The 24,199-nt window shown below is 42.8% G+C and overlaps 2 protein-coding genes across 9 annotated transcripts; one reads left to right on the plus strand and one right to left on the minus strand.

The window, feature by feature from the left end:
• Positions 1-6,736: 6,736 nt before the first annotated feature.
• On the plus strand, positions 6,737-10,320 carry PNRC2 (proline rich nuclear receptor coactivator 2). The gene is made up of 3 exons (XM_040587913.1): positions 6,737-6,903; positions 7,950-8,154; positions 8,871-10,320. The coding sequence occupies exon 3, from the start codon at positions 8,889-8,891 to the stop codon at positions 9,309-9,311; it is 423 nt and encodes a 140-aa protein (XP_040443847.1). The 5' UTR covers positions 6,737-6,903; positions 7,950-8,154; positions 8,871-8,888; the 3' UTR covers positions 9,312-10,320.
• Positions 10,321-11,527: 1,207 nt separating this feature from the next.
• Positions 11,528-23,889, minus strand: SRSF10 (serine and arginine rich splicing factor 10). Of its 8 annotated transcripts, none has more exons than XM_040587849.1 (7): positions 22,992-23,743; positions 20,799-20,903; positions 18,945-19,048; positions 16,527-16,689; positions 16,177-16,230; positions 15,905-16,006; positions 11,528-12,777 (listed from the first exon to the last, which is right to left on the minus strand). In XM_040587849.1, exons 1-7 carry the CDS (start codon positions 23,318-23,320, stop codon positions 12,759-12,761), a joined length of 876 nt encoding a protein of 291 aa, XP_040443783.1. In that variant the 5' UTR covers positions 23,321-23,743; the 3' UTR covers positions 11,528-12,758. The 8 variants fall into 8 exon arrangements, with proteins under 8 accessions (XP_040443783.1, XP_040443785.1, XP_040443784.1 ...); XM_040587854.1 differs by lacking the exons at positions 11,528-12,777; positions 22,992-23,743 and adding exons at positions 19,928-20,327; positions 23,754-23,889 and having other exon boundaries at positions 13,796-16,006; positions 18,945-19,066; positions 20,732-20,903; XM_040587853.1 differs by lacking the exon at positions 11,528-12,777 and adding an exon at positions 19,928-20,327 and having other exon boundaries at positions 13,796-16,006; positions 18,945-19,066; positions 20,732-20,903; positions 22,992-23,747.
• Between the last annotated feature and the right edge of the window lie 310 nt (positions 23,890-24,199).

Here is a 24,199-nt window from a genome sequence, read left to right on the forward strand (position 1 = left end):
TCTCACAACCACCCTAACCCTCCACCTCGCTGAAATAATTTGCTCATTTCCTCTGATTCCTCCATGTACCTGCAGTGTTTGAGGTACGAGACGTTCAGGGTCTTTTCCTGATTTCTCTGGGGAAGTGGAAGAGGAGGGGAAGGAAAAGAGCTAGAAGCTGGACATGGAAAAATCTGGATATACATAGCTGTGTGCAGGTCTAAGGGCAAGCTTAGAAATCTGCCGTCTGCTTGCCAGCCCCATTAGCAGCAAGAACCCCCGCTCGTTGTGCTCCTGAAAGTAGGCAAGCCACTTCTTTGTACACAAATGTGCTCTGCTAATGCTGGAAGAGTAGGTGATTTTCCTTCTGCAAGTGGAAGAGGAAGGAAATGGCTTAAGGTCTTAAATTACACAATCACACTCCTGTGGTCATGGTGGACCCAGAGCTGCAGGGGCTGAGGTCTCTGCTCTACCTGCTCTCAGCTATCCTTCCTCACAGGTAACCACTTCTCCCCCTCAGCTTGGCAGCAGCAGCCTGTAGCTGGTTATTTGCAGGTTGTGCTGTTGCTGCTGGAAAGCAGGGACAGCTGCTGGGTGACACCAGAGCACCTGTTTGCCCGTTACTCCAGGCTCCATGTCAATGGGTAGAGCCAAGCTGGCCCAAAATCCCAAAGGAATTAGCCACGTTATAATTGGGTAAAGACCATGCAACCTGTAGCGGGGAGCACACGCTGCGCTGGCTGCAAAGGGGAGACCGTGCTCCTTAGGCCCTGGGTACAACCTGCCCTGCCATCCTACAGAGCGGCTGCAACCTTCTGCAGCCCCATCCACCTGTCTTCTCCCAAGCAGGAACTCAACCTTCCCTCCTGCTTGGGTCCCAGTTCCCACCATTTGGTGGCTCCTTGATGGCTTTGAATAGCAGCTACATCTGCTGCTCTCCAAATCTTTCCTTCACGTATTTCCCCTCTACCATTTGTGGCCCAGGAGTTTCCCTGCAGCTGCTGGTGCTCAGCTGTGAGCCTGTGTTCAGCAAGGCTCGGCTGCCCTCTCCAGGGGAGTGTACAGCACTCATGGGGACATCGGCCTGCGAGCGCTTAGGAAAGCGGTAGAATTGAGAACCCAGCGCTTCCTCTTGGCCCCTGGCCAGGAAAACGGGGTTCCCCAGCGCACCCGGGTGCTCAGGCACGGCTGTGACTGGAGAACGATCTGACCCTTTCGATGTTGCTCAGGGCTGGGTGGTTTTGAAAGCTCCTCTCTGGATCTCATGTGTGGAAACCAAAACAAAGATGAAAGGCATCACAGAGTATTCTATAAGCAAAAGAGGCAGGTTATCAGCAGTCTAACATTAAAGATATTATTAAAAATAACAGCTTCCATTTCAGTTCCCATGAACTGTCAAATTTTCCTTTGCTAGACCAAATATGAGACTGTAAAAAGCAGTAAACCCCAGAAAGATACTTTATACTATTCCCTGCTCTGTCACAGCTTCACACCTAGCAGGATCCTGTGAAATACAGGCCCAAGTTTCCCCCATCTGGAAAGAGAGCTGTTCTATCAAAGGAGTGCGTGTTGTTAAGAAAAAAAACAAAACATTACTACTGCAGCATAACTATAAACTTGTAATTTTATTTCTGGACTCTCTTTTATAGCAAAAATTGTCCTGCCAGATAAAAGAAAACCATTAAAGGCTGACTTCTGTAATGTAAGTGCTATTTGTTCCCCTCTAGCTTGGATTTTTTTCCCTTAGCATCAGCTGCAGCTAACACAACTGTTAATAGGCCTGCTTTGGAAAAACCCCTGTACCCAGGGTCAACATCTGAGATTAACAGTCAGTCAGCTCCATGTTCCCACACAGGTTGTGTTCTGCTTTTGTCTTTTTGCCTGCTAGCCCTGAGCAGAAGTACAGTCTGCTGTACTTCATAACTACTAGGAACTAAAGGAGCACCATCACTGAAAGAGAGCTTTAAGAGGTGGCCAGGTGGGCTTTAAATGGCCTGTCTCACAGCTGGGTGGAGTTGCCTGCATTCTGTGCACCTGATTTTACAGTATTTAAGCCAGAACCATAATTAGGTACAAATAAACTGGAAGGAAGTAGGTAGGAAGTGATGTTGGTTTTTGCTGAGCTCTTCAGAACAGTCTTAGCAGCAGTTTGTATTTCTTGTTTTGCTGTCATTAGCTGTACCAGAGCTTTCAAAGTGTGTGAGGCTGAGCAGAACTGGCAAGTAGAGGAGGTGACCCTGGAAGGGATGCTTTCCTGCAGGCCTCGTGCAGGTACTAGCTCTGGCTGCGGAGGCAGCTGTCTGGTAGGCACCACATCTTACTGGGGCGTGGGATGGGCTGGGGCTGCGTCTAGGTGAGCCGCTAGCTCTGGTGCTGAGCGTGCTGTGGGAAAACTCAACAAAAAGCTGCGCAGGCAATGGGAAAAAGGGCTCATGAGCTTGGTTTTGCTCAGTAGTAGTGTCTTTGTCTCCAGAGCAGCAGAGAACGATCCCTGGGGCTGCTGTTAGGAAGTGTTGATGAGGCACTTAGTCACCAGCACTTGCAGAAAGTGTGGCTTGTCTTGTATTTCTCTTTGGTGTTTGTTGGGGTTGAAGTTGAAAACTGAGTGGCCCAGATGGGGCTGAGGGTGGAGGCATTGCTCATGTTGATAAGGATGAATCAGAGAGCTAATTGTGACTTTATACCTCACTCATAGAGGAAATACTCAGAAAAAACTAGACATGCTGTCTGGTATAGCATAGCTCATGAAGCAAAGCAGGGCTTGTCTCATGAATTTGCCCTCTGCCCCTGAAAGGCAGTGCCTGTGTCCTGGGCGAGCTGTCCTGCTGGAGAACCACCTCTGCTTGCTCCTGTGTAGTGAGGTGTGTTGAGGGTGGAAATGTTTTTCCTGCTGATAGGATATGAACCAGGCATATTGATTTAAATGGGCTGAAGGTTACTGCAGGCTTTTGTGACTCGGTGCTGGTGTGGATTTGCACACGGAACTGCTGAGAAAAACCTACAGGGTGTGACTAGGAGTCATCCCTGGATGTGCTTTTATTTACAAAGTTCCAGCATCAGCTGCAATGAAGCTGCCTCAGTAAAAGCCCTTTAAACTCCCCTGCACCATAAGGCTCGGGGCTTGGGTAACAGCTCTTCAGTGAGCTGTGCATCTGTCCATGCTGTTTGCACTCTTGGTGCTGAGTTTGTTGTGTTCTGTGTATATGTATATATACAAATCTGCATGCTGCCGTCATGCAAAGGAGGTGTGTTCTTGGGAGACACTTCTGAGCATGTAACCCGTTTCAGCAGTGCAGAGGAGACTTTGGTTCTGGAGGTGATGCAGCTTGGTAGACATTGGATTAATTTGTATCTACTGCTTATATAGCAACTATCTTTAGATATCCTTCTTTATTTAACAACAAACTTATAAGGAGCTCTAAGAAATTAAAGTACATAGTTTTATTGTGTTGCTGGGGTGCTTGCCTTGTACTTCTCTATTTCCTTTGGAGAGATTTAAATATCCACCTAGTAGATTGCTGCTATAGATTTCCTGAGCTTTGATTGAGAAACAGGGGTCTTCTGCCAAACAGAATAAATGATATTCTAAATGTTACTGTATACTTAATACTTTTGTGTAGATTTCTAAAAAAATACAAACTCAGCACATTTCCTACATGAGGAAAACTTAAGATTGTTACCCTGTTTGGTTAATGTTTGGCTCAGAAATGTCCAACTAGTTTCAAGCATGTCATGGGACTCTTAGTAACCCCAAGGTGTTTACTTTGTATGGCTCTAAAAACCATACACCACCGGAAGCTTGTCACCTGTGGAATAAAACTGGGGCAATGGTTTGCTATTGACTTGGCAAATGATTCATCTGTGCTGCTTATTTCCTGCAGCATCCATCAGTGGGTAGTTCCACTGAAATGCTCTGGCGTGAATATGTGCATGGTTAGATCCATCTCGATCACAGCTGGAAGCATTTCTGTTTGGGGCTAATGAAGCTCTGGGGGCTGTCTTCACTGGAGCTTCTGTGCAAATTGCTAGTTGTTGCAATGCCAGCGCAGATGGAACTGCTTCCCTGGGCTGGTATTAACATTTGCTGTGAGAGGGAGTGGAGATACTGAGGGAAAAATAATAGTGGCTAGGGAAAACCTTGATGTTGTCACTGTGGCAGCAGTGGTGGAGGGCTGATAGGAGGATCTGAGTAATGTAGATCCTACTGAAGAAACTGGCTCCCTGGGAACATGAGGAAAGTCGGTAGTTACTGCAATCTGCCTGGGATTACCTGAAGGAAGCAGAATAATCCAGACTGAGCAGACACTTTCACAATAGAAGAACCACGTATAATAGGTTGTAGGAGCACATAACAAAGGTGTAGTGGAGCTGAGGTCACTGAGTCTGTGTTGCCATGTGGCAGCACACAGCAAAGTCAGGCGTAGAGATACTGCCCTGTTCAAGCAGCATGTTTGAGGTCGCTACCTCTTGGACCTTGTCTTTAGCAGATGGAGGGCTGCATGGCATCAGTGGTGGGCATGAGCTGCTCTTGGAGGCAGCTCTCATCTTGTTGCAGCTTAGTCAGTCTGCCCATGAGTTACTGAGGTGAATGTAGCACCATAGGCTTTGGAACAAGAAGTCTTGTGTTGAGGCCGTTGAAGAAAAGAAAGGGGCTTTAAAAATCATTATTTGAGGGAGTTAAGTAGCTTCTCTTGAAGGGATCTCAGAACCTGATGATAAGGGATCAAGACCAAACCCTGGGACCGAGTCTGTACTGTGTCTCCAGGACATGGCAGGCATTTGAGAGCTTCTGTACGTGTTAGGGATACTGTAGCTCTGGGAATCTCTTTCTTCCACTGCAGGAGAGGAAACCTGCCCAAGGTTTTAGCAACTGAACTGTGAAGGATGGGTAGCTTTTTCTTTACTTGCAAGCTGGGCATTGTGGTGTCTTGGATATTCTGGACTGCCTGCTCTTTTGATCTTAAAAAGTACCCTTTGCATTCCTGCTTGAACTCTGACACAATTTACTGTAGTATTCAACTGGCTTCCTGGTGTGTTTCAGTCGCACAGTTTCTGCACAAGTACAGGATTGCTTTATCACTGACATTTCCTGCTCCCTTCTGGCTAAATGTGTCAGCCTGACCCTAAAACTAATTCTGAAAGACAAGATGTTTTTTGAAATAGCTAAAAGATAGCGAGGGAAAACTGCCAGACCTTGTGTCATCCTTGATCTCAACTGAAAAGTACATGGCTGTTCTGCTCCCCAGACAAGAGAGCACATTTGCAGCCAGTAAAATGCTATTTCTAAATCTTAGTGACATGTCCTGACTTTAAAAACATCTACACACAGAGGTGAGACAATGTTTTAGCAGATATAAAGACACTAAAGATAGAATCAAAGCAAAAGTTTGCTGATTTGCATTATAGGAGAGCTGTTTGAGATAATCAGTGGAATTTCAAGGCTGAAGTGTTTGGTTACAGCAGATACTGCTGCCTTCTAAATGAAAGCTCCTAAAAGGATCTTAGCCGTAACACTGTGCCAAGAAATACAGAGCAAATGGAGGAAAACAAATTAATCTCAGCTTTGTTTGTGAAACATACAATAAGGAACATGAACAAAGGTCTGGGTTTGGTTATGTCAGTACATCTTGTACATTAAAACAGATCATGTATTTTTTTTCAGTAACACTGCATAATGAAATACAAACTTCTTAAAGATGCAGCTTTTCTTTGGAGTACTTATCTCTGTCCTGTTATTGCCTGAAGACCCCATGATGGGTCAAAGCCCTGTAATACTAGCTGCTGGTCGGTAAGAAACCAGCTCTTTTTAAAAATGGTTTACAGATAAAGGAGGAAAGCGTAATTCTGCTCTGAACGTTAATGCATTGCATTTAAGTGTTCCCCCCCCCCCCCCCCCCCCGGTGTTTAAACTGAATTAGTTGTTTTCTATTTTCTTTTGTGGTTTTGTCCTTAATGCTGTGTACAGTGCTTGACTGGCCCCTCCGTGGTGGGCAGGGAGCTCTCGAATGTACAGGTTTATGCGTATGTAATTTTCGTTCAGCCTGTACATGGTAAAGGCTAAATCTCGTGGGTTTCGGTGTAAACGAACCCTTGAGGAAAAATTTAAAGAGTATGTGGCTCTCCACACAAAAGGCAGCCGGCGCCGGGGGCTCTGCTTTGGCACCCCTTCACACAAACAGCAGTTCAAGCCTGTGGAAGCTTTTTCCCTTCACGCATTTCCCTACGTTTTGACATTAAAAATATTTCTAAATTATTTTTAATTACTTACATTTGAAAAAATCGATTAAATAAATGGAGGTGCGGGCCTGAGGCACCCCAGCCGCTCCCTGTGGCGATGTGGAAGCAGAGGGGATGTCTGCGGGGCTGGGCTTTGCTCTTTGTGCGCTGTTCAGACCCTCTTCCAGCCGGAGCGATGGAAGGGGAATTTTTGTTCATTATTTTACCTCTAAAGCACCAGGCGGCCCCTCACCTTTTGTTGCTCTAGCCCCCGAGCGAGGGGGAGGGGGGGGCGCTGGCCCGGAGCCCTCAGGCCGCTGCCGCCTCGCTCCCGAGCTGCTCTGCGCTGAGGCGATTCAAACGGCGTCCTCCCCCGCCCGCCCGCCGCGGCCAGTCTGCCCCGGGCCCGCCCGGCAACAGGCGGGGCTTGGCTCCCATTGGCGGAGGGAGTAGGCAGCGAGCTCCTATTGGCTATAGCGGGTGGCCTGGGCAAGGGGGGAGGAGGATGGGGGTGTTATATGGCGTAGAGAAGCGGCCGCCATTTTGTGTGGGAGATAGGGGGGCAGCCGTGGGAGTTGGCGGAGTGTTTGGGCTGAGTTTTGCTGGGGGGGGGGGTGTCGGAGAGTGACGGCGGAGCTGCGGGGTCGGTTCCTAAAGGCCCGTGTGTGTGTGTCTGTACTTGTGGGAGAACGAGACGGACAGAAGTCGGTAAGGGAGGAGCGGTGCGGGAAGGGCCGGGCGCTGCCGCCGCCATGTTGTGCTCGCCGGGCTGCTCCATTGTTGGGGAAACGGGGCCGGGGGTGCCCGGCGCCCCGCGGGGTCAGGCGGGGCGAGGGGCCGGGCTGTGTAGGTGAAAGAAAGGAAGAAGTTTGAAGCCGAACAGCTGGAGCTCTGGCAAGAGCCGGGCCTGTGAGGGCCGCTGCCGCGGGAGCAAGGAGCAGCTTTGGATTGGGCTCCTGGCGTTACCTCGGCCCTTCGTTTTCAGTCGCAATAAGGCGAAAGCTGGAAATGAAGATGAGCGGCTTCTCCTGGAGCTTTTGGGGAGAGATGGACAGGGGGTGCTGGTGGCTCTGCGGGGTGACACGTCCATTACGGGGAGGTGAACAGATAGGAGCGCTTTAAGATTAAAGTCTTAAAAGATTTAAGGAGAGGATGAGCCACGGGCGAGTTAATAAGGAATTACTTTGCTAAGGAAGGTGGAAAAACCCCTCAGCTGGCAGAATAGAGGTGGAGCTGTGTTGCAGTGGCCGGAGGAGGGTTTTGGGGTGCGGTTGGTTTCGCTGGGGGCAGTTTGTGTGCCCAGGAGCTCCCCTGGCCTGCCCCGCAGATCGCGGGGGGGGGGGGGGCACTTTTCAGGGAGGGTTTCTTTGTGCTCAAGAGGGATGCGGTGAAGCTCTAGTTTCCCAAGATTTCATCCCGAAGTATTTTCCATTGTATTTTCTTCCCCCTCCCCCTTTAAAAAAAAAAAAGGATCTTGCTTGCCTATTAAAATACTAAGGTGTATATAGAGAGCATGATAAAAACGCTGTTCTGTCTGAAATGCTAAGTATGATAGTGAAGTTTAGAGAGCAAGATAAATACTGCTGCGTGGTTTTTGGTTTTTACGTTTGAAGAATCATGTCATCTTCAACAAAAGAGACACAAGTGACTTTATGAATTCTTTGAATTATTTCAGCTTTTTCTTCCTCCCCAAATTAGGAAGGGAAACAGTTGTTTCCTTAACCTGAATTCAAACTTCATTCTCATTTATGCAGTGGGACTACTCCCTTGGAGCTTCTGTGCCGAGAATCCGATGTTGGCCTCGGCTACCTGGCTGAATACAGCAGATCAGCCCATGAAAACTTCTATTCCTAGCCAAAGGAAGGAGTCCAGCAAAAGACAACACCTACTTTTTCAGGCTTGGAAGCAAGAAAGGGGGCAAGAGTTGGAGAGTGTGGAATCTGAGAAGACAACAGAAAGGTAAATGGGGGTGGGAGAGGTATGGTGGACTGTAGGAGAGTCAGCGTGAAGGTGCCAGCTACTGTGTGATGGTATCTTTGGAAGTTCATTTACAAGCAGCTGCTTTCCCTTTGAGGCTGTTTTCGCCTTTGGTTTATCAGAATAATTTTGGACTTTACCAGAAAGACTGGGGAGTGTAACAGTGCAACCTTTACCCAGATCTTCAGGTGTAAAAAGCACGGTTTAAATGTCTTCAGGATTAAGTACTAACACCTTAAAATTTAGCACTGTATTGTGCAAACAACGCGTCTTTCACATTCTTCCAGTAACGCCTTTTGTTGAGGAGAAAGAAGTGGTGTGCTTAGTAGTTGGGCTGCCTGGAGGACCAGTGTTTTCAAAACTAGGTGGACAGAGCTGTGACTGTTAAGGGGGCTGCGGTACAGTTGCTGAAGGATGGACTGGTGTATGACGTGCTGGTCATAAGCCGCTGTAGTCGGTGATTTCCTGCTCGGAAGATACACTGCATTATAATTCAGTTCTCATGAGTGTCAGCTGAGTTCTTGGGTATTAATGAAGCGGCTTCCAGTAAAGGAGAAAATAATGCTACTTTCAATTGATACAAGTTTTGGTTAGATTGATTTCAGTCCCCTTATTTAGAACCTAAACGTTCTCTGAAATGTTTTCTGCCAAAATAAAATAGTAATGCAAACTCCGCCGACTATTCCCCGTTTTTACAGGTGACGTTTAAGTTGAAGATGGGTGGTGGAGAAAGATTCAACATTCCAGTTCCCCAGTCTAGAAATACCACCAAGAACCATCAACAACTTAAAAACAGGCAGAAGAATAAAGACCAGACTTCGCAGATGAAGACCTATATGAAGAAAGAAAGAGGACATGGATGCAACTCATCATCTGGTGCATGGCAGGCCATGCAAAAAGGGGGAAAGAACAATGTTCATTTTGCCAATAATCAAAATTGGAGTCCTACTTTATCGAATCGCAGCTTGTTTTTCACACCTCAAACCAATCAGAACTATGCTGGAGCAAAATTTAGTGAGCCACCCTCACCAAGTGTTCTTCCTAAGCCACCAAGCCACTGGGTACCTGTTTCTTTTAAACCTTCTGATAGAGAAATAATGACATTTCAGCTTAAAACATTACTTAAAGTCCAGGGTTGAGATGTAACTTTCCACATTTTTAAAGTTATTTAAATTTACAGGGTTTCAAATTTGAGAACTCATTCCTAACTGCATATGCCCAGCTGTACCGAACTAGATGTTCTTGCTGCACATAGTCACTTGGTAGAGAAGGGCGTGGAAGTTTACATTCCCCTACTGTTTTACCTCAAAAGTTGTGTGCTGGGTTCACTCCACTGTGAATTAAGTATTTTCCTCTATAATCGACCTAATCAAATGCTGAACAGTCTCCATATACTGTATTTATTTTAAGAGTAAATGGGGCTGTCTCCTAAAATTGAAATTGTGACTACTTTTTGAAATGGTGTTAGAAAGCCAGCTTTTACCTAACTTAATGCGGCATTAACTGGAAAAAAAACACAGCACTGAAGGCTTTAGTCAGGTACATTGCTGCTTTTCAAACTTGTGTAAAATTTGCTAGTTAAATAAAAAGCAGAGGAGACTTCCACCTTAGGCACTTAAGTTAAAACATTATTGTCTTATTTATACCTGTGAGCTTTATTTGGCACTCCTGAATTGGTGGAAAAGCCTGTGACCAAACCTGAGGTGTAGGAAATATGCTGGTGTGTGTTCTTCAAAGGATGAAGTACACGTCAGGCAATCTAGCAAGTCGGACTGTGCCAACTAATGACAGTGCATTGCCAGGTGACTGCCAAAAAACTTAACTCCGATTGCACTGATGAGTTCTAAAATGCATTTTTTTATATATATATATTTTAAATTGTGAAAAAGGTGGAGTAGTTAGTAACTTAGACTGGTCTTAAATTGGTTACCCTGTAATAATTATTTGAAGTTATGGTAGCTTGTGGCAGGTATTAAAATGTTCTCATAGGGAAGACAGAGCCATGTATATAAATGTAAAACTTTGTAGCATATGTAAATTTATGCTGGGCTTTCCTGCACAGAAATATTTTTAGTATGAAACTGCTGAATGTAAGATGACCATGTTGAATACATGGCCAGATTAAAAAATATTTTGTTAAAAAAAAAAGACACTTGTGGCTGTGCCCTTGCACTTAACATGCAGTGAATATGCACGTTTTACTTGGTTGTGAGCTCATTTTTTAAAGTAAACTCAGTGAAAGAGGCTTATTTGGAATTTTTAAATAAAATAAAATTAAAAAAAAAACACAAAAAAGTGCTGCTCAAGGTAAAGATACTCATGTTTGGAATATGTAGGAGAGGTGTGTATGAAATGATGAAAAAAACACTTTAAGGTGTTCAAAATTGAATTGGGTGTTTCACAAGAAATGCAAATGGTAGAGGTTGGGTGCTGGAGTAGAAACCCAAGTATTGGAACAAGTTTTGTGTTTCTAAACTGAATCAATGCTGCAACGTTACTTTGTCCCAGTATTTGCTAAAACGTGTCAACTTGGGGATGGGGAGGGGGCAGTTGCCAGCAGGCACCTTCTGGCCTGTCTCAGTTCTGAACTGCAGTGACAGAATCAAGGTTATTTTGAAACGTGGGAACGACTGGAAGTGCTTTAACTCGGGACGGGGAGTTTGCAGATCACGGAATGTTGAGATGTCTTTCTGTACCTTCAAAATGGATTGGCAGCTGGTTGAATGTTTACAAATCTATTGCTATTGGCGGTCTTTAAACTTGTATTTTTGCAACCTGGACCTTACCAGTGTGTGAGCTGTATCCCAGTTACTATTATGTAGACTCAACTTCAAATTGTCAATTACTAATGGCATTTGTACAAATTGGAAACAAAATTTCAATAAACTAAATTTTTCCACCCCCTAAAAGCATCTATTTATTTGAAGATGGTAACAGACAGGTGGCTTTTTACAGTATTTTGACAGCTCAAGGTTTTCTGTGAGGCTTTTGAGTGTTGAATGTATTTATCCTTAAGCAGCAGGAAACTCTACCATTATTTTTATTTTTATCTGGCAGGAAGGGGCAGGCTGAGCATCACAAGTTGGGAATCACAACAAAGGCGGTTTCTTGAACTACAGCCCTCGCGCTCGCACCCTGCCAGGGCCTTGTGAACATGGGGCTCAAAAATTCACACTAAGGTCACTCACAAAACCCACCCCAGCCTGCCTGTGGGACAAGCTCTAGTCTGAGTAGGTGCAACTTTAAGCTTGTTGGAGGAGTTGGGCGCTGGCTCTGCCCTGGGTGCGCAGTGCTTGGTGCTCAGCCTCCACCAGGCTCCGGCTTGTAGGAATTGAGTCAGAAGGTGCTCTCAAAGTTATAGTCAAAACTTGTACATTTTATTCCCAATTCACAGGGTTATTTGCACAGATGGAACACAAAACTCAAGAAGAAAAGGATGTGTATGAATAAAAAACATCAGCATCTTTTGATCAAACACACTACAGGGTACATAGTCTTCCCTTCCTAGAATAGTCTCATCAGTAAGAGCATCTTTAGACAAATATTATAGCAATGGACTACAGACTTTTTTAAGCAAGTTACAAGATAAATGGAGAAAACCAGCAATTATTAATGGGTGATTATGTCCTAAAAATGTGTAAATTTATCCCTTTGTACTTCGAAATGTTAATCTGCAACATCCCTGCCAAAAATCAAGTAGCAGTGCTGTGATGTATATCAATCCAATTGCCCTTCTCTGAACATATTTCAAACTGTTACCCCAGACTAAACAGAAAAAGCGCTCCTTCCAAGAAGAGAGCTAAAAGTAACATTTAAATTGAAAAGTTCCACTTTGAATAAAGCCATTATACTGTACATTTAAACATCTTTAAAAGACATAGAAAGGATAACACTTAGCTTTCAGAGACCAGTCTATTATAGTCCCTAATTTAAACACCCAGCTACTTAACCACTAAATTTAAGATTATTTTTTTTAATTATCGGTTGGGTGCATGGACTTTTGGTGAAAAAGAAGTTCCAATAGAGCCTTCTATTACTGCTGAGATAAATCAATACGCTGCAGATATTTTGGAGCACAGCCATTACTTTCAGCAGAATTTTTTTTTTTTTTTTTTTTTTTTTTTTTTTACACACTACTTCAATTCTACAAATTTTGCAGGAATGACAAAATCTAGTTTACCACAGAAAAACATAATTCCCACCGTTCTTGAGACTCCAAAAGAAAGATGCCTATACATGATCTTTTGTAGCCTGCGTTATGTTCTTGCATTCCAGCTGTGCATAACCTGCAGGTAGCTTGCACAAGACAGGCTCCCGCTTTTTTTAGAGCAGGATTAGGATTCCTGCACCAAGGAAGGGAGATGTTATCTAGATGGGCTGTGGCTTGACTTGCATGAATGCGTAAACATTCCCTGCCCTTTTGGCCACATCCTGCTAACTCGTCCCCAACTGAAAGGCCCACAGAACAGCTTCTTCACAATTTTTCCATGGGAGCAAGAACTAGGACAACATCTTTATTCATGCACTCTTGAAACATCGTGGGTTTGTGTTCGGCTTTTCTGGCTTGTTCATATACACAAGTCAAGTCAAAGTTTAGTCCTACCTCTGGGAGAGAAAGAAAGAACCATCAGAACTGTCAGATACTACATTATACTTGCAATGATGAACTGGATTTTCAAAACAAAAAATTTAAACTGTGCTATACATAAATGTTGAGGCACACAACATAAGGACATGCTGACAAAATAGTTAAGGTATAGTTACTGTTACTCTGCAGTCTCAAATTAGAACCTCAGCCTGGACACAAAGATGTTCTCCCTCCTCCTCCCCACCCATCCAGCTGTAGCTCTGGCCAGACTAACGTGAACATTGCTTAGAGCAACCCCTTGCAGGTTGCTGACAAAAACAAACCCACACTTCCCCACGACACAGGCAGGCGGACTGCTTTTCAGCAGGATTTTAGTCACGAAGACTATATTCATATAGTCTTTCTTCATAAGAAAGCTGAAGAAGGGTGGGGTTTTCTGCTGTTACAAGCAGAAAGCTATGAGACAACCGCAGCTCAACTTCCAAAGTGTAGGAGCGGGTTTATCAAAGCAATTAAGTGCTTGTCAGAGTTGTTTTCCTTCAGCGGCATAAGAAGAACCAGCTGTATATACCAGAAGCGCCAGGAGGCAGCTCAATTTCTAAACGTCACCAGCAAAGTTTTGCCACCTTCTAGAGAACGATTGCTGGTGCCATTTTTCGTATGGCAAATACAAATCGATACAGTGATACTAGAAATTTGGTTCTATATGGATCTTCAGTTGTTGATTTTAACTAGTTCATAACCTGGCTAATAATATCTGAATTATAACCATAGGGCAGTCCATCCAGCAATAATGGAAGTTAACGGAAAAGAAATTTCAATACATTAGATTAAAACCTATGCTTATCATTCTTATCTTGTCTAGTACCCCTTTAAAAAATGTGAAATGGCATTTATTCAGACATTAAACGATAAATTCCTGACTTTACTGAAATACCATAGTAAGGATTTTACTCCATAAGGGATGCATAGCTCTACTCCTAACCATGCTCTGGAGTCAAATTCTAAAGCTACAATAATTCCAGTGGATCAGTATTTCCTTCATTTTTTTATTACAGCATGTTTGCTAAATTTACAGCAAGCAGAAAATAAGCTGGGTCTTTAGTTATTTTGATCAAAACATTGATGTTTTAAAGGTAGTACACAATATTTGTTAAAAAGAACATATAAAAATACCTTTTTAGAAGCCTCTATAAGAAAGGAAATACAAAGTTTAATCCCACAACTTTCCTCTGCTAGAGCTGCACGCTACTGCTACAGTTTTAAATAGACTTTTTGCTGTTTTTAAACTATACATCCAGGAAGGTCTACAAAATTAAAGGAACGTGCATATAAATGATTGCATAGCAGAACATGAACATTAACTGCAAACAGTAAAGAAAAAGTTAGAAATACTATCAAATGTACAAAGATTCTAGGATCAACCCCCTAAGCACGTTCCACTGCCAATATTTAAAAGCCATCTGCATTTTTTTTAAAGGCCCTGCTGGAAACACTAAAACCAAAACCTAAAACATTTCTCTAAAAAGGAACTTTCTGAAATCAATGTCTTTATATGCTACTACATAAGACAGAGAGGAACACTAGGTGTTTGATGCTGGCTTTTGAAGGTAAATAGAAAAAACAATGCCAAAAGCCATTTTCATAACAAATTATCTTGCTTTCTAGAGAAATACTGGTAAGATTACACACTGGTTTTGTTATTTTTCACATTCAATTTACTAAATATACTGTATTAGTGATAAACTAAATAGCTAGAGATGCAGCTCTTGTTCATATCCAACTTCAAACATTTGTTCTTAAGTAAAATGAAACCTTGTAACCAAACCACTATCCATTCTGAGGAAGAAGTGATTTAGACTTGCTTGACCAAATACTTTTTGATGTGTAAAAGCAAGCCTTTGTTACTCAGGAAGAGAGATGGCTACAGTTTTATACCTATGAATACACCAACTAACCACAGGAGTCATTGGCATAAAAGTTTAGTTCTTATATACTGTACACACACAACTCGAAACGATCTACTTGTATCTAACAGCAGGAAAACTAAGCAATTTTATGGTTAACTGCTCACTAAAATTTAGAATAGATACAAAAACTGCATAAAATGTACACACAACCTAATATTTAGTTGCTCTGCCATTTGCTGAAATCTGAATTTAATTTTCCATTTCAAGGTGGTTCCCCCCTCCCCCCTCACACATTTAGTACTAGCAGCCAGGTCAAAAGCAGTGAAGCCTCTATCCTGACAGGTCACGACACTGCACAATCTCTGCACAGTCTTCCAAGACCAACTCTCTCCCCATGTAGTACATGCAAGGTTAGTACCATCTCTCCAGATAGCAGGGTTAAAGAGAAAGCTCAAAAATATCTCTCTCCGTAGAGCTCCATTTACCAACCTACTTGTGTCAGTGGGCATGGAGAACACAGAAACCTGCCTTTGAACAATGGAAACATAAAATTGCCAGTCTGCATTTCACAGCGGTCAGTGTTGCACTACAGCTGTCCAGTTTTCCATTTTATCACAAAGTTTAGCATTAAAGAACAAGTTAAACAGTGGGTTTAACTGTTCAGCACAAACCGGTACCAATTTCTCTACGGGTATGACATTTTTAATAGGACAATGTTGCAAGTTACGATCAATCAAGTCATCACCAATATCTAAGCATTAAAAATGCAAATCTTTACAAAAATATACATAGAGACACCACAACCAGATCAGTAGCTGCCCATGACATTTAACCAAATGGACATTCTCTCTCTCTCTTTCTCACTCCCTCTCAGTGGCTTCTCAACACTGTTTTAATTTTAACCATTGTTGGCTACAGGGAAAACTGACAGAGAAAATATTTTTTAGCACTGTTGCAACATCATATTCCTGATAATTTAAGTAAACTGAACTGTGTGTAAATGAATCTTACATGCCTAAAACCAACATGAATACACTGTTAGTGGCCACTGGACTTGGGACTAGTCCATGACCTTGATCTGGATTTTGACCTAGATCTAGAATGTGATCTTGACTGTGATTTGGATCTAGCTGGTTCTTTTTTTCTCGACTCCTTTTCATATCTTGAGCTGGACTTATAGTGTGTTTTAGAATCTGTTTTAGAGGTGCCTCTAGATTTGGTGTGAGATGCAGACCTAGACCGTGATTTAGCCTTCATTTCTTTCTTGGGCTGTGACTTGGATCGTGATCTTGAATTGGACTTAGATCTTGAAAAAGATCGATTGCGGTGTTTGAACCTATCAGAATAAAGGGGAGAGAGGAGATTTGAATGTAAAAACACTATTCTTAGACATCTAGTACATTAAAAATTGTTTACCGTTTTTGCAGGAGAAACTTTTTTTAAACCTATAGTAAAAGAAATACAGTCATCTAGTTTTCAATTTAAAGGGTGTAAAAAGTGTTTTACCTATCATTGTCCGAATGGCTTCTGCTACGACGAGGTCTTCCAGTAGGTCTACTGCTAAAAAGGTACATCAGAAAAAGTAAACGGTGACAAATACCTACGTATATATATATACAAATGCTTAATCAACTATTTTTCAAGCTGTGCGTTTACTTTTAATTATTCTTCAGTGAAACACAGAATCATTTCATTCATATTTCTGATCTGATGTAGCATGCAAGATATGTAACTCCCACAAGTTACTCCCACAATAGAAAAAGATTATTCAAAATTTTAAAAATTAAATAGTCAATGTGGTGTTTCTCCTCCAACAGACTGCTGTGCAGTTAAAGCCAAACACACGCTACACTTACTTTCTGGGACTATACGATCTTCTATAGCTGTAATCAAAAGAACGACTTCTAGACCGTCTCCTTTCGTAACTCCGACTTCTAGATCGCCTATATCTGTCATAGTCATCGTAACGAGAAGAACTGTATAGGTTTCGCCCTTCCTTGGCTTTCATTTGATTTGGTGCTGTAAAAAATAGCAATTTAACGTTTTAAGTTAAAAAAGATGCCCTACTTTCCCTTTAGTGACACTACTAATCCATACATTTGGTGTTTAGCAGAAACCTAATTCATGATTCTAGCAGAGACGTTTATGAAAAGGACAGATGAGAGACTGCCCTATGCCATTTGCTTTTTGCTGCTTTAACCACTGGACAAAAATTAATGCAGCCTTGTGGGCATTATAGACCTAGGGGAAAAAACGCCACCACCCAAAACCAAAACAAACACACACCCCCACCCAAGAAAAAGTAAGAAAGGCCTAATGCTCCATAAAACCAGAACACAGAACTGGCTAAGGTGATTTCAAGCCACTGGGGAACCAGTATGACAGGCCAAACCCATGACCGAAACATTCTAACATTCCTGAATTTACCCAAAAAGTGAAAGTTAACAGTGAACTAATTAAACACATATTTTCTTGACCACACAGTCTTCTTTTAATCATTAGCAGACAGCTTATACAGAAGCATCAATGGATGCCACACAAAGAGAAGTGCAATACTAAAAGTACCCCCGCACCGATACAACAATGCACATTCACTCTGCGGTTTTGTGTCCCGGTTTCAGCTGGGATAAAGTTAATTTTCTTCGAGTAGCTGGTGCAGCACAGTGTTTGGGATTTGGTGTGAGAACAATGTTGATAACACACTGATTCTTTTAGTTGTTGCTAGGTATCTATACTAAGTCAAGGGCTTTGCAGTTTCTTGGGCCTCACCAACGAGAAGACTGGAGTCGCAGAAGAAACTGGGAGGGGACACAGCCAGGATGGCTGACCCGAGCTGGCCAAAGAGGTATTCCGTACCATGGGACATCATGGGGAGGGCTGGCCAGGCCCTGCCAACTGCTGCTGGGGGACTGGCTGGGCATCGGTTAGTGGGTGGTGAGCAACTGTATTGTGCATCACTCCGTTTCTTTTCTCCTTTCCCTTTGGATTTAATTCCTCTCCCCTTTTCCCTCCTTGCCATTGTAATTGTTACAATAGTAGTATTTTAAATTTTTTTTTTCAATTATTAAATTGTTCTTGTCTCAACCATTGTGTTTTACATTCCTTCCCGATTCTCCTCCCCATCCTGCTGGGGTGCGGGAGTGCTGGGGGGGAAGTGAGGGAGCAGCTGCATGGTACTTGGTTACCAGCTGGGGTTAAACAGCAACACTTAGTTACTAAAATAATTAAGAAGTATGAACAAACTTATTGTTGCATTTTCTCGAAGCAGCACTGCTATCTTTCCTTTGTATTAAATCCCATTCTTATTCAAACCCAAAGACCACACTCAAAGTATTTTAAACATGCCATGATGTAACGAACACTATCTGTACCAAATGGCTACAAGTTTAATGTTTTAAGTGCCACTGTTTATAACACTAAGGTAGATTTATTTAATTTTGTTTGGAGAACTTATTAGATATTCCAGTGTTTATATACATGACAGCAACTTGTCCTTCAGAGGATGTAATTTTCACTGACTTCAATAAAAGTTAATTGTGCACATTTGAGGGAAACCTGGACAGTTATGGTTGTTTCTTTGATAGCTTTTAACTGAAAGTTCTTTAAGATGCTCTTACTCCCCAGCTGCACATGAGTATTATAGTCCTGGTTTAGATCAACAAGTATGTGTTAGGTGTACCAATGGCACATTTTAGTTTTTATGTCTGTATCTATCTATATATTAAGAATATGTATACAAGTAAGAGGTTTAAAAGAGCCAAGTTCTCTTTGCAATTAGCTGTGCAGAAGACTTCTCTGCCATGTTGAATTGAGATACCTTGAAATTTGCTTGTATCCTGAAGGTAAGTAAAAATGAAGACGTTTTCTCAATGCTGGAAATTGGACTGTACTAGGGAACGTTAACATGCAAAAACCCTGATCTGCTTCAACACAATATAAACACTGCAATACTTTAAAACTGGGCTACTCATTCTACCAGAGAATTTTCCACAGTCAAGCTTTCTTTGCAGAAACACGTAGAACTGCATAGAAAACTCTTAAGAATTTGCAGCTAGCAGCAAGACTCAGATTGTGGTAAGTGACTGTTGTACTTGGTTATCTGTTTTTAATTAAAATGAGTCATTAATAGTTACTGGATAAAAAGCAAAACATCCACATACTATTTATACACAAGTAAGAACATATCACAACAACTAATAACACACGCAATGTTGCCTGGCACTAAACATTAAGGCTAAAATCACAGTTTGATGAAATACATGCAAGGCACTTACTCTTCCGATCCCCCTGTGCAAATTGGATTTCTATTTGCCGACCACAAATCCACTTTCGATCCAAATTATGGAGAGCATCTTCTGCATCACGGACATCTTCAAATGTGGTGAGTGTTAAGGTACTTGAGAATTTGAGGAGTTTACAGATTTGGTGTTTAAAATTAAAAAAAAAGTTATTTTCTAATTTTACAGTTTTATGGGGTTGTTTGAAGTTCTTTTGGTCATGCTACAGTACACACTAGTAAACTATTTTTTTTTAATTAACCACCAGCTATCTGAGAACTCCTACAATAAAATTAAAATCTCTTAATATGACCATGAACTTCTTCATCAGCAAGCAGCTGTTACACGATACTTTTAACTTTTTTCTTCTCCCACTTGTACTTATGTAAGGAAAAAAAAAAACGCCCAACAGTATCCTTTTCAAAATAAATTTGTTAATGGTCATTCAGTTCTCTCCACTACATTGACTTTACTAAAATTAATTCCTAGTTCTTAAATTACGTTAGGCATACCATCAGAAAAAATTAACATGTGTCTATCAACTTTAGAATTGGGATACAGCTTTCCCTTTTTTCACAACTGATTTTAAGTTTAAATTCTGTAATGCCATGGACACCTATACAGACCATCAGCAGTCTGAGATAAAAGCATACACTAAAACCCCTGTCGGTCAGGTCAGGTGTTCAGTAACACAGACTTTACCAATTTTAAGCCACAAGACTGACCGCTACTGTAATTCACACACCTTCCTCCAGCTATGTGACCTGAAAGAATGAATTGCCTTTCTCCTTGTAGCAGCTCAGTTCATCATCAGCATCACTATGCAGAAAATAAACGATCACCTTGCAGGTACGTATCTTGATAAACCAAGAACGAATGCACTTTCATTCAAGACCACAGTTACAGTAGCACTCACAAGAGAAATATCACAGGTTTTGTCAATGGACTAAACCAGAATCATTCATCAAATTACTGCTTACATGACAAACAGAAGAAAAACTGTTATTCTGTAGGATACATCAGGTATGACTCCTTTAATCTTGGCCACCATTCAACTTCATCTTGACCTTTAACTCTTTAAGTGCTTGTCAGAAGGACTTGTCATGAGATGCTTGGCCAAAAATGACAGATGGCTTTATCTTTTACTTTGAAAAACAACCTTTTCCCCCTTTTGTAGATAAAGCGAAGCTTTGTCTCCCATTATGGCTTGTCCTTCTTCCAGCTTTTCTTTATTTTTTCTTTTCCCAAACTCTCCCTTCTCTTCAAGCCTGATCCTTAAGAGGTCTTTGGCTTGTCTACTTGCCTTAATTGTTGAACTCTACTCTAAAGGTTCTTTCATGCTTTCTCTTTGGGGTCGCCATTACTGTACAGCTTTACATTCTGAGGCAACAACAGAGGACAGTAAATTAGGGGACAATATTAAAGAAAGAATTTCACCTCATTTTTTATACAATCTGATTTTGATCAAGTGATTCCAGTTTCCATTTGTTAAATTAACAATGAATACCAGCCACAGTTTGCTAAGCACAAGTTTACTTACATACCAGTGATAATAAAAACGTGCTAGACAATTTTGAGTCAGTGATAAATTTTCATTTAAATCATATAGTATTAATTTCAGTGACATAAGCAAACTTTTATATTACTGGACTTGAATTAAGGTTTGCAAAAAGTCAAAGAACAACTGAGAGAAGTTAATCTTCAAAAATAATGAAACACCACAATAGAAGACACTTATTAGATACAACACAAAAGTAAACTGCTTTTTCATTTAGATTTGTTACCTCTTACACAAACTTGAATTTCAAACTTCAACACCCCTCACTAATCAGCCATCTGAAGAAAGGATATTGAACATAAGCAAATCCTCTGGGACGACGAGTGTAGAAGTCAAGTGGAACGTATACATCAACTATAGGCCCATAACGACCAAATTCACGGCGCAAGTCTTCAGACCTAGAATATCACAAATATCTTATATGGTTTTTCACTATTTAAGATGTTATAAAACATCTACCAAATAAAAAAAAAAAGTCCTAATTAAAAATTAAATTTACAATCAATACAACTACCCATCTTTTTGGAAGCAGCTGGTAGAGAATGAACACAGCAAGACATTTTTTTGGGGAAAAAAGTGTTTGAGCAGTTCACTGTTAAGTGACACACTAGGTTTTCCTGAAACACTCAAGAATTGGGATGCTTAAAATATACCCTGGCATTTTGAAACTAGCATTCAGCGTAACTCTGCAATAGAAATGTAAACCGAGAAGTGACACGTATTAGTCAATTCAATGCAGGATGTACTAACAAAAGTTGGCAGAAAGTGAAAAGAAGGATCTAAGAATTAATGTTATTCAAGTACCTCATGTAACTCTTGACAACTATTTTGCAACACGCAAACATCAACTGTAAGATCCAAATAAACAGTACGAGAATAAACCAGTCACATAAAGTTATTTCCGTAGAATAATCAATACTTGCAACCACATCAAATAGAACAAAACTTCAGCAAGCAACCACTCATGCCCTGAGGATAGGTTTTCCGAACAGTTGGCTTTAGAGAGCTGAGCACAAAACCATTCAACACATCTGTAACTATACTTGGAACAACTATCGTCTCCTGAACAACGAGATTTCTTAACCACATCAGCTCCTTTATATGTATTTTTGTGTCAATTGAGGACAATAAACTGTATGAGAAAGATTGATGTAATACCATATTTATGTGGTATGAAAGAGTTATGACTAGTCATTTCTCTTTCTTATTGGTTGGGAATCTACAACGTGTATAGTGAGGGCAGAGGGAACTATGACAACCAACATCAAGATCTCACAATGAAAACACCTCTAAGAACAACGTACCATCTCATCACAAGCTTACGGTGAAAGCCTCAATAGGATCCACATTATTTTAAAAAGTTTGGAATTGTCCTCCCTGACTGTTTTTACAGTAAAATAAACTATTGGAAAGAGGAAAAAAATTTGCACATAAAAAATTTAAAATTTTTAAGTTGAAGCTTTTTACGCTTTTTATCACAACGATGTTCATTCCATTCCATCGTGCCCACGCTATTGTTATTTGCTGAACAACTTTGGTGCAAGCTGCCCAGGCAGCAAGTTTGAAAACTCACGTTTGAATTTTACACTAGACTTTACAGGGACTCCCATATGAATTCTACAGTAAGTAAAAACGTGAATGCTCTCATGCACGCGTTCTATACTAATGTGCTCTATAAACGTTTCACAGCTGAGAACACACACAAAAGGGACACGGCAAACTACAAAAAGAAATGGAGAAATGCAGCAGTTTATTAAAAATACCTAAGCAATAAATAAGAACGCGTGCAAGACACTTTTAAAATTCTTTTAATTCCCAATGAAAAGTTATTTCACCAAGTTGCTGCAAATATTTAGTCCTGAATCTTGGTGAAATACGATTATTATGGAGAAAAAGCATTGTTTCCCCCCCCAGGCTGAGCGCCCGCAGAGGCCACGACACAGAACAGTTAACGTGGGATCATTCCCCCTGACCTGGCAGCAATTACCAGACTAGCGGCACCAACGACACCCTTAATTTTGGGGGAGCCCCCAGCCAAGGAGCTGGTTTCTCCCTTCTAGTACCAATCGCCGTTTTTCAAAAGAGCATTCAAAACTCCAGCGATCCTCAGCACGGTTAAGGGGCACCGAAGTGGAGAAGCAAATCCCGCCTTGATCTCCCGCTGGACAAACTCAAACGCGGGGCCGGGAGTTCCACTTTGCTCCGGCCCAGCTTTGTTTTGTCTGGACGCTGTTTTGAAACCGATCCTCGTGGAGAGGAGGGGAACAGAGCAGCATAGCCAGGAGGAGAGGAAAATGGAGAAGGGCGCGGGAGGGAGGCAAGGCAGGGAGGAAGGTAAAGCAGCAGAAGGGAACAGGCCAGCCTCGCCCGCTCCCCTCCCCTCAGCGCCCCCCGCGCCCCTCCGGCAGCGGCCGCCCGGCGCGGCCTAGCGAGCCCGCCAAAGCCTGCGTAGACCCCGCTCCCCGCTGGCGCCCGCCCCCACTCACCGGGTGTCGTCGGCCACGTTCCGCACGAAGAGCGAGGTGTTGGGGGGGCGCAGGTAGCGGGACATGGCGGCGGCGGCGGCGGCGTGGGGGACGCGGGGGAGGGAGGGAACGAGCGAACAGCAGGGCCCAGGCGCTGCGGGGAGCCGAGCGGCTGAGGCGACCCTCCGGAGCTGCACGCAGCGCCACCGCCGCCCGCCCGCCGCCTCTCGCGAGACTTCCCGCGGGGCTTCCGGCGAGAGCTCCGCGCGAGGAGGGAAACAGCGGAGAAAGGGGAGGGGGGGGGCGCCCAAACCGCCGGCGCCAAGCGCTGCCCTGCCCTCACTGCGCATGCGCTGCCGCTCGCAGCCCGCGCGGGAGCGTCCCCCCGCCCCCTGCGCTGCCCGCGCATGCGTCCTGCGCTCACCCCAGCCGCGCGCGTTTCCCGCCGAAAGAGGGAGAAGGGCGGGAGCGGCGCTCCTCGCGCGGAGAAGATGGAGGGCGGGCTCTGGTCGTTAGGTGACGCGTTGTCTCCTGCCTCATGCTGCCGTTTCTGGGCGTTATGGCTCGTTTCTGTGCAGTTGGCCAGCACCACAAGCTGACCCAGAGGCGGGTTGGAGCGTCGAGCTGTAGGGCAGGCTATGCGAAGCCTTTCTCTGTGGCTTGTGGGATCACCCGGTACCGACAGCGTTGTTGGGCCCTGGGAGTTTTCATCGGGCAGTTGTAGATCAGCGCTGTTTGCAAAGGACCAGCCCTTTTTTGTTAACACCTTAATGTGTGACTCACCAGTAGGTATATAGGCAGGTAAATGGCAGATCTGTGACTGAGTTACAGGTGATTTGATGAAAGGTTCAGTAAAGCAGCATGTCCAAATCTTCACTTATGGGAGGAATTTTCAGCAAACTGCAGGTGGGAGAGAAAGACTTAAAGAGTTAATGCAGTCCTGATGTCTTGTCACCAGTGTATTTTCCCTTTTTTACTTCTAATGGCTGAATATGAATGAAAACTCTGGTGTGTGGATGTTTGCTGTTAATATCTTGGCAATCTCGCACTCAGAATTGCCTGATGCTTCTACGTGTTTTGAATGACAGATGAAATTTCATCACTGACACAGGAGGTGTATGTCAACTACATATGCTGCTCTTTAGAGAAAAAGAAAATGCTGGTGGTTGTATGCTCAGTGGTCAGTGTTCAGGACTCTGCAGAAGAGAGATGGGTGGTCTCTGGCAATG

The sequence above is a fragment of the Falco naumanni genome, chromosome 3 (assembly GCF_017639655.2).
Source record: "Falco naumanni isolate bFalNau1 chromosome 3, bFalNau1.pat, whole genome shotgun sequence".
Lineage (NCBI taxonomy): Eukaryota > Metazoa > Chordata > Aves > Falconiformes > Falconidae > Falco > Falco naumanni.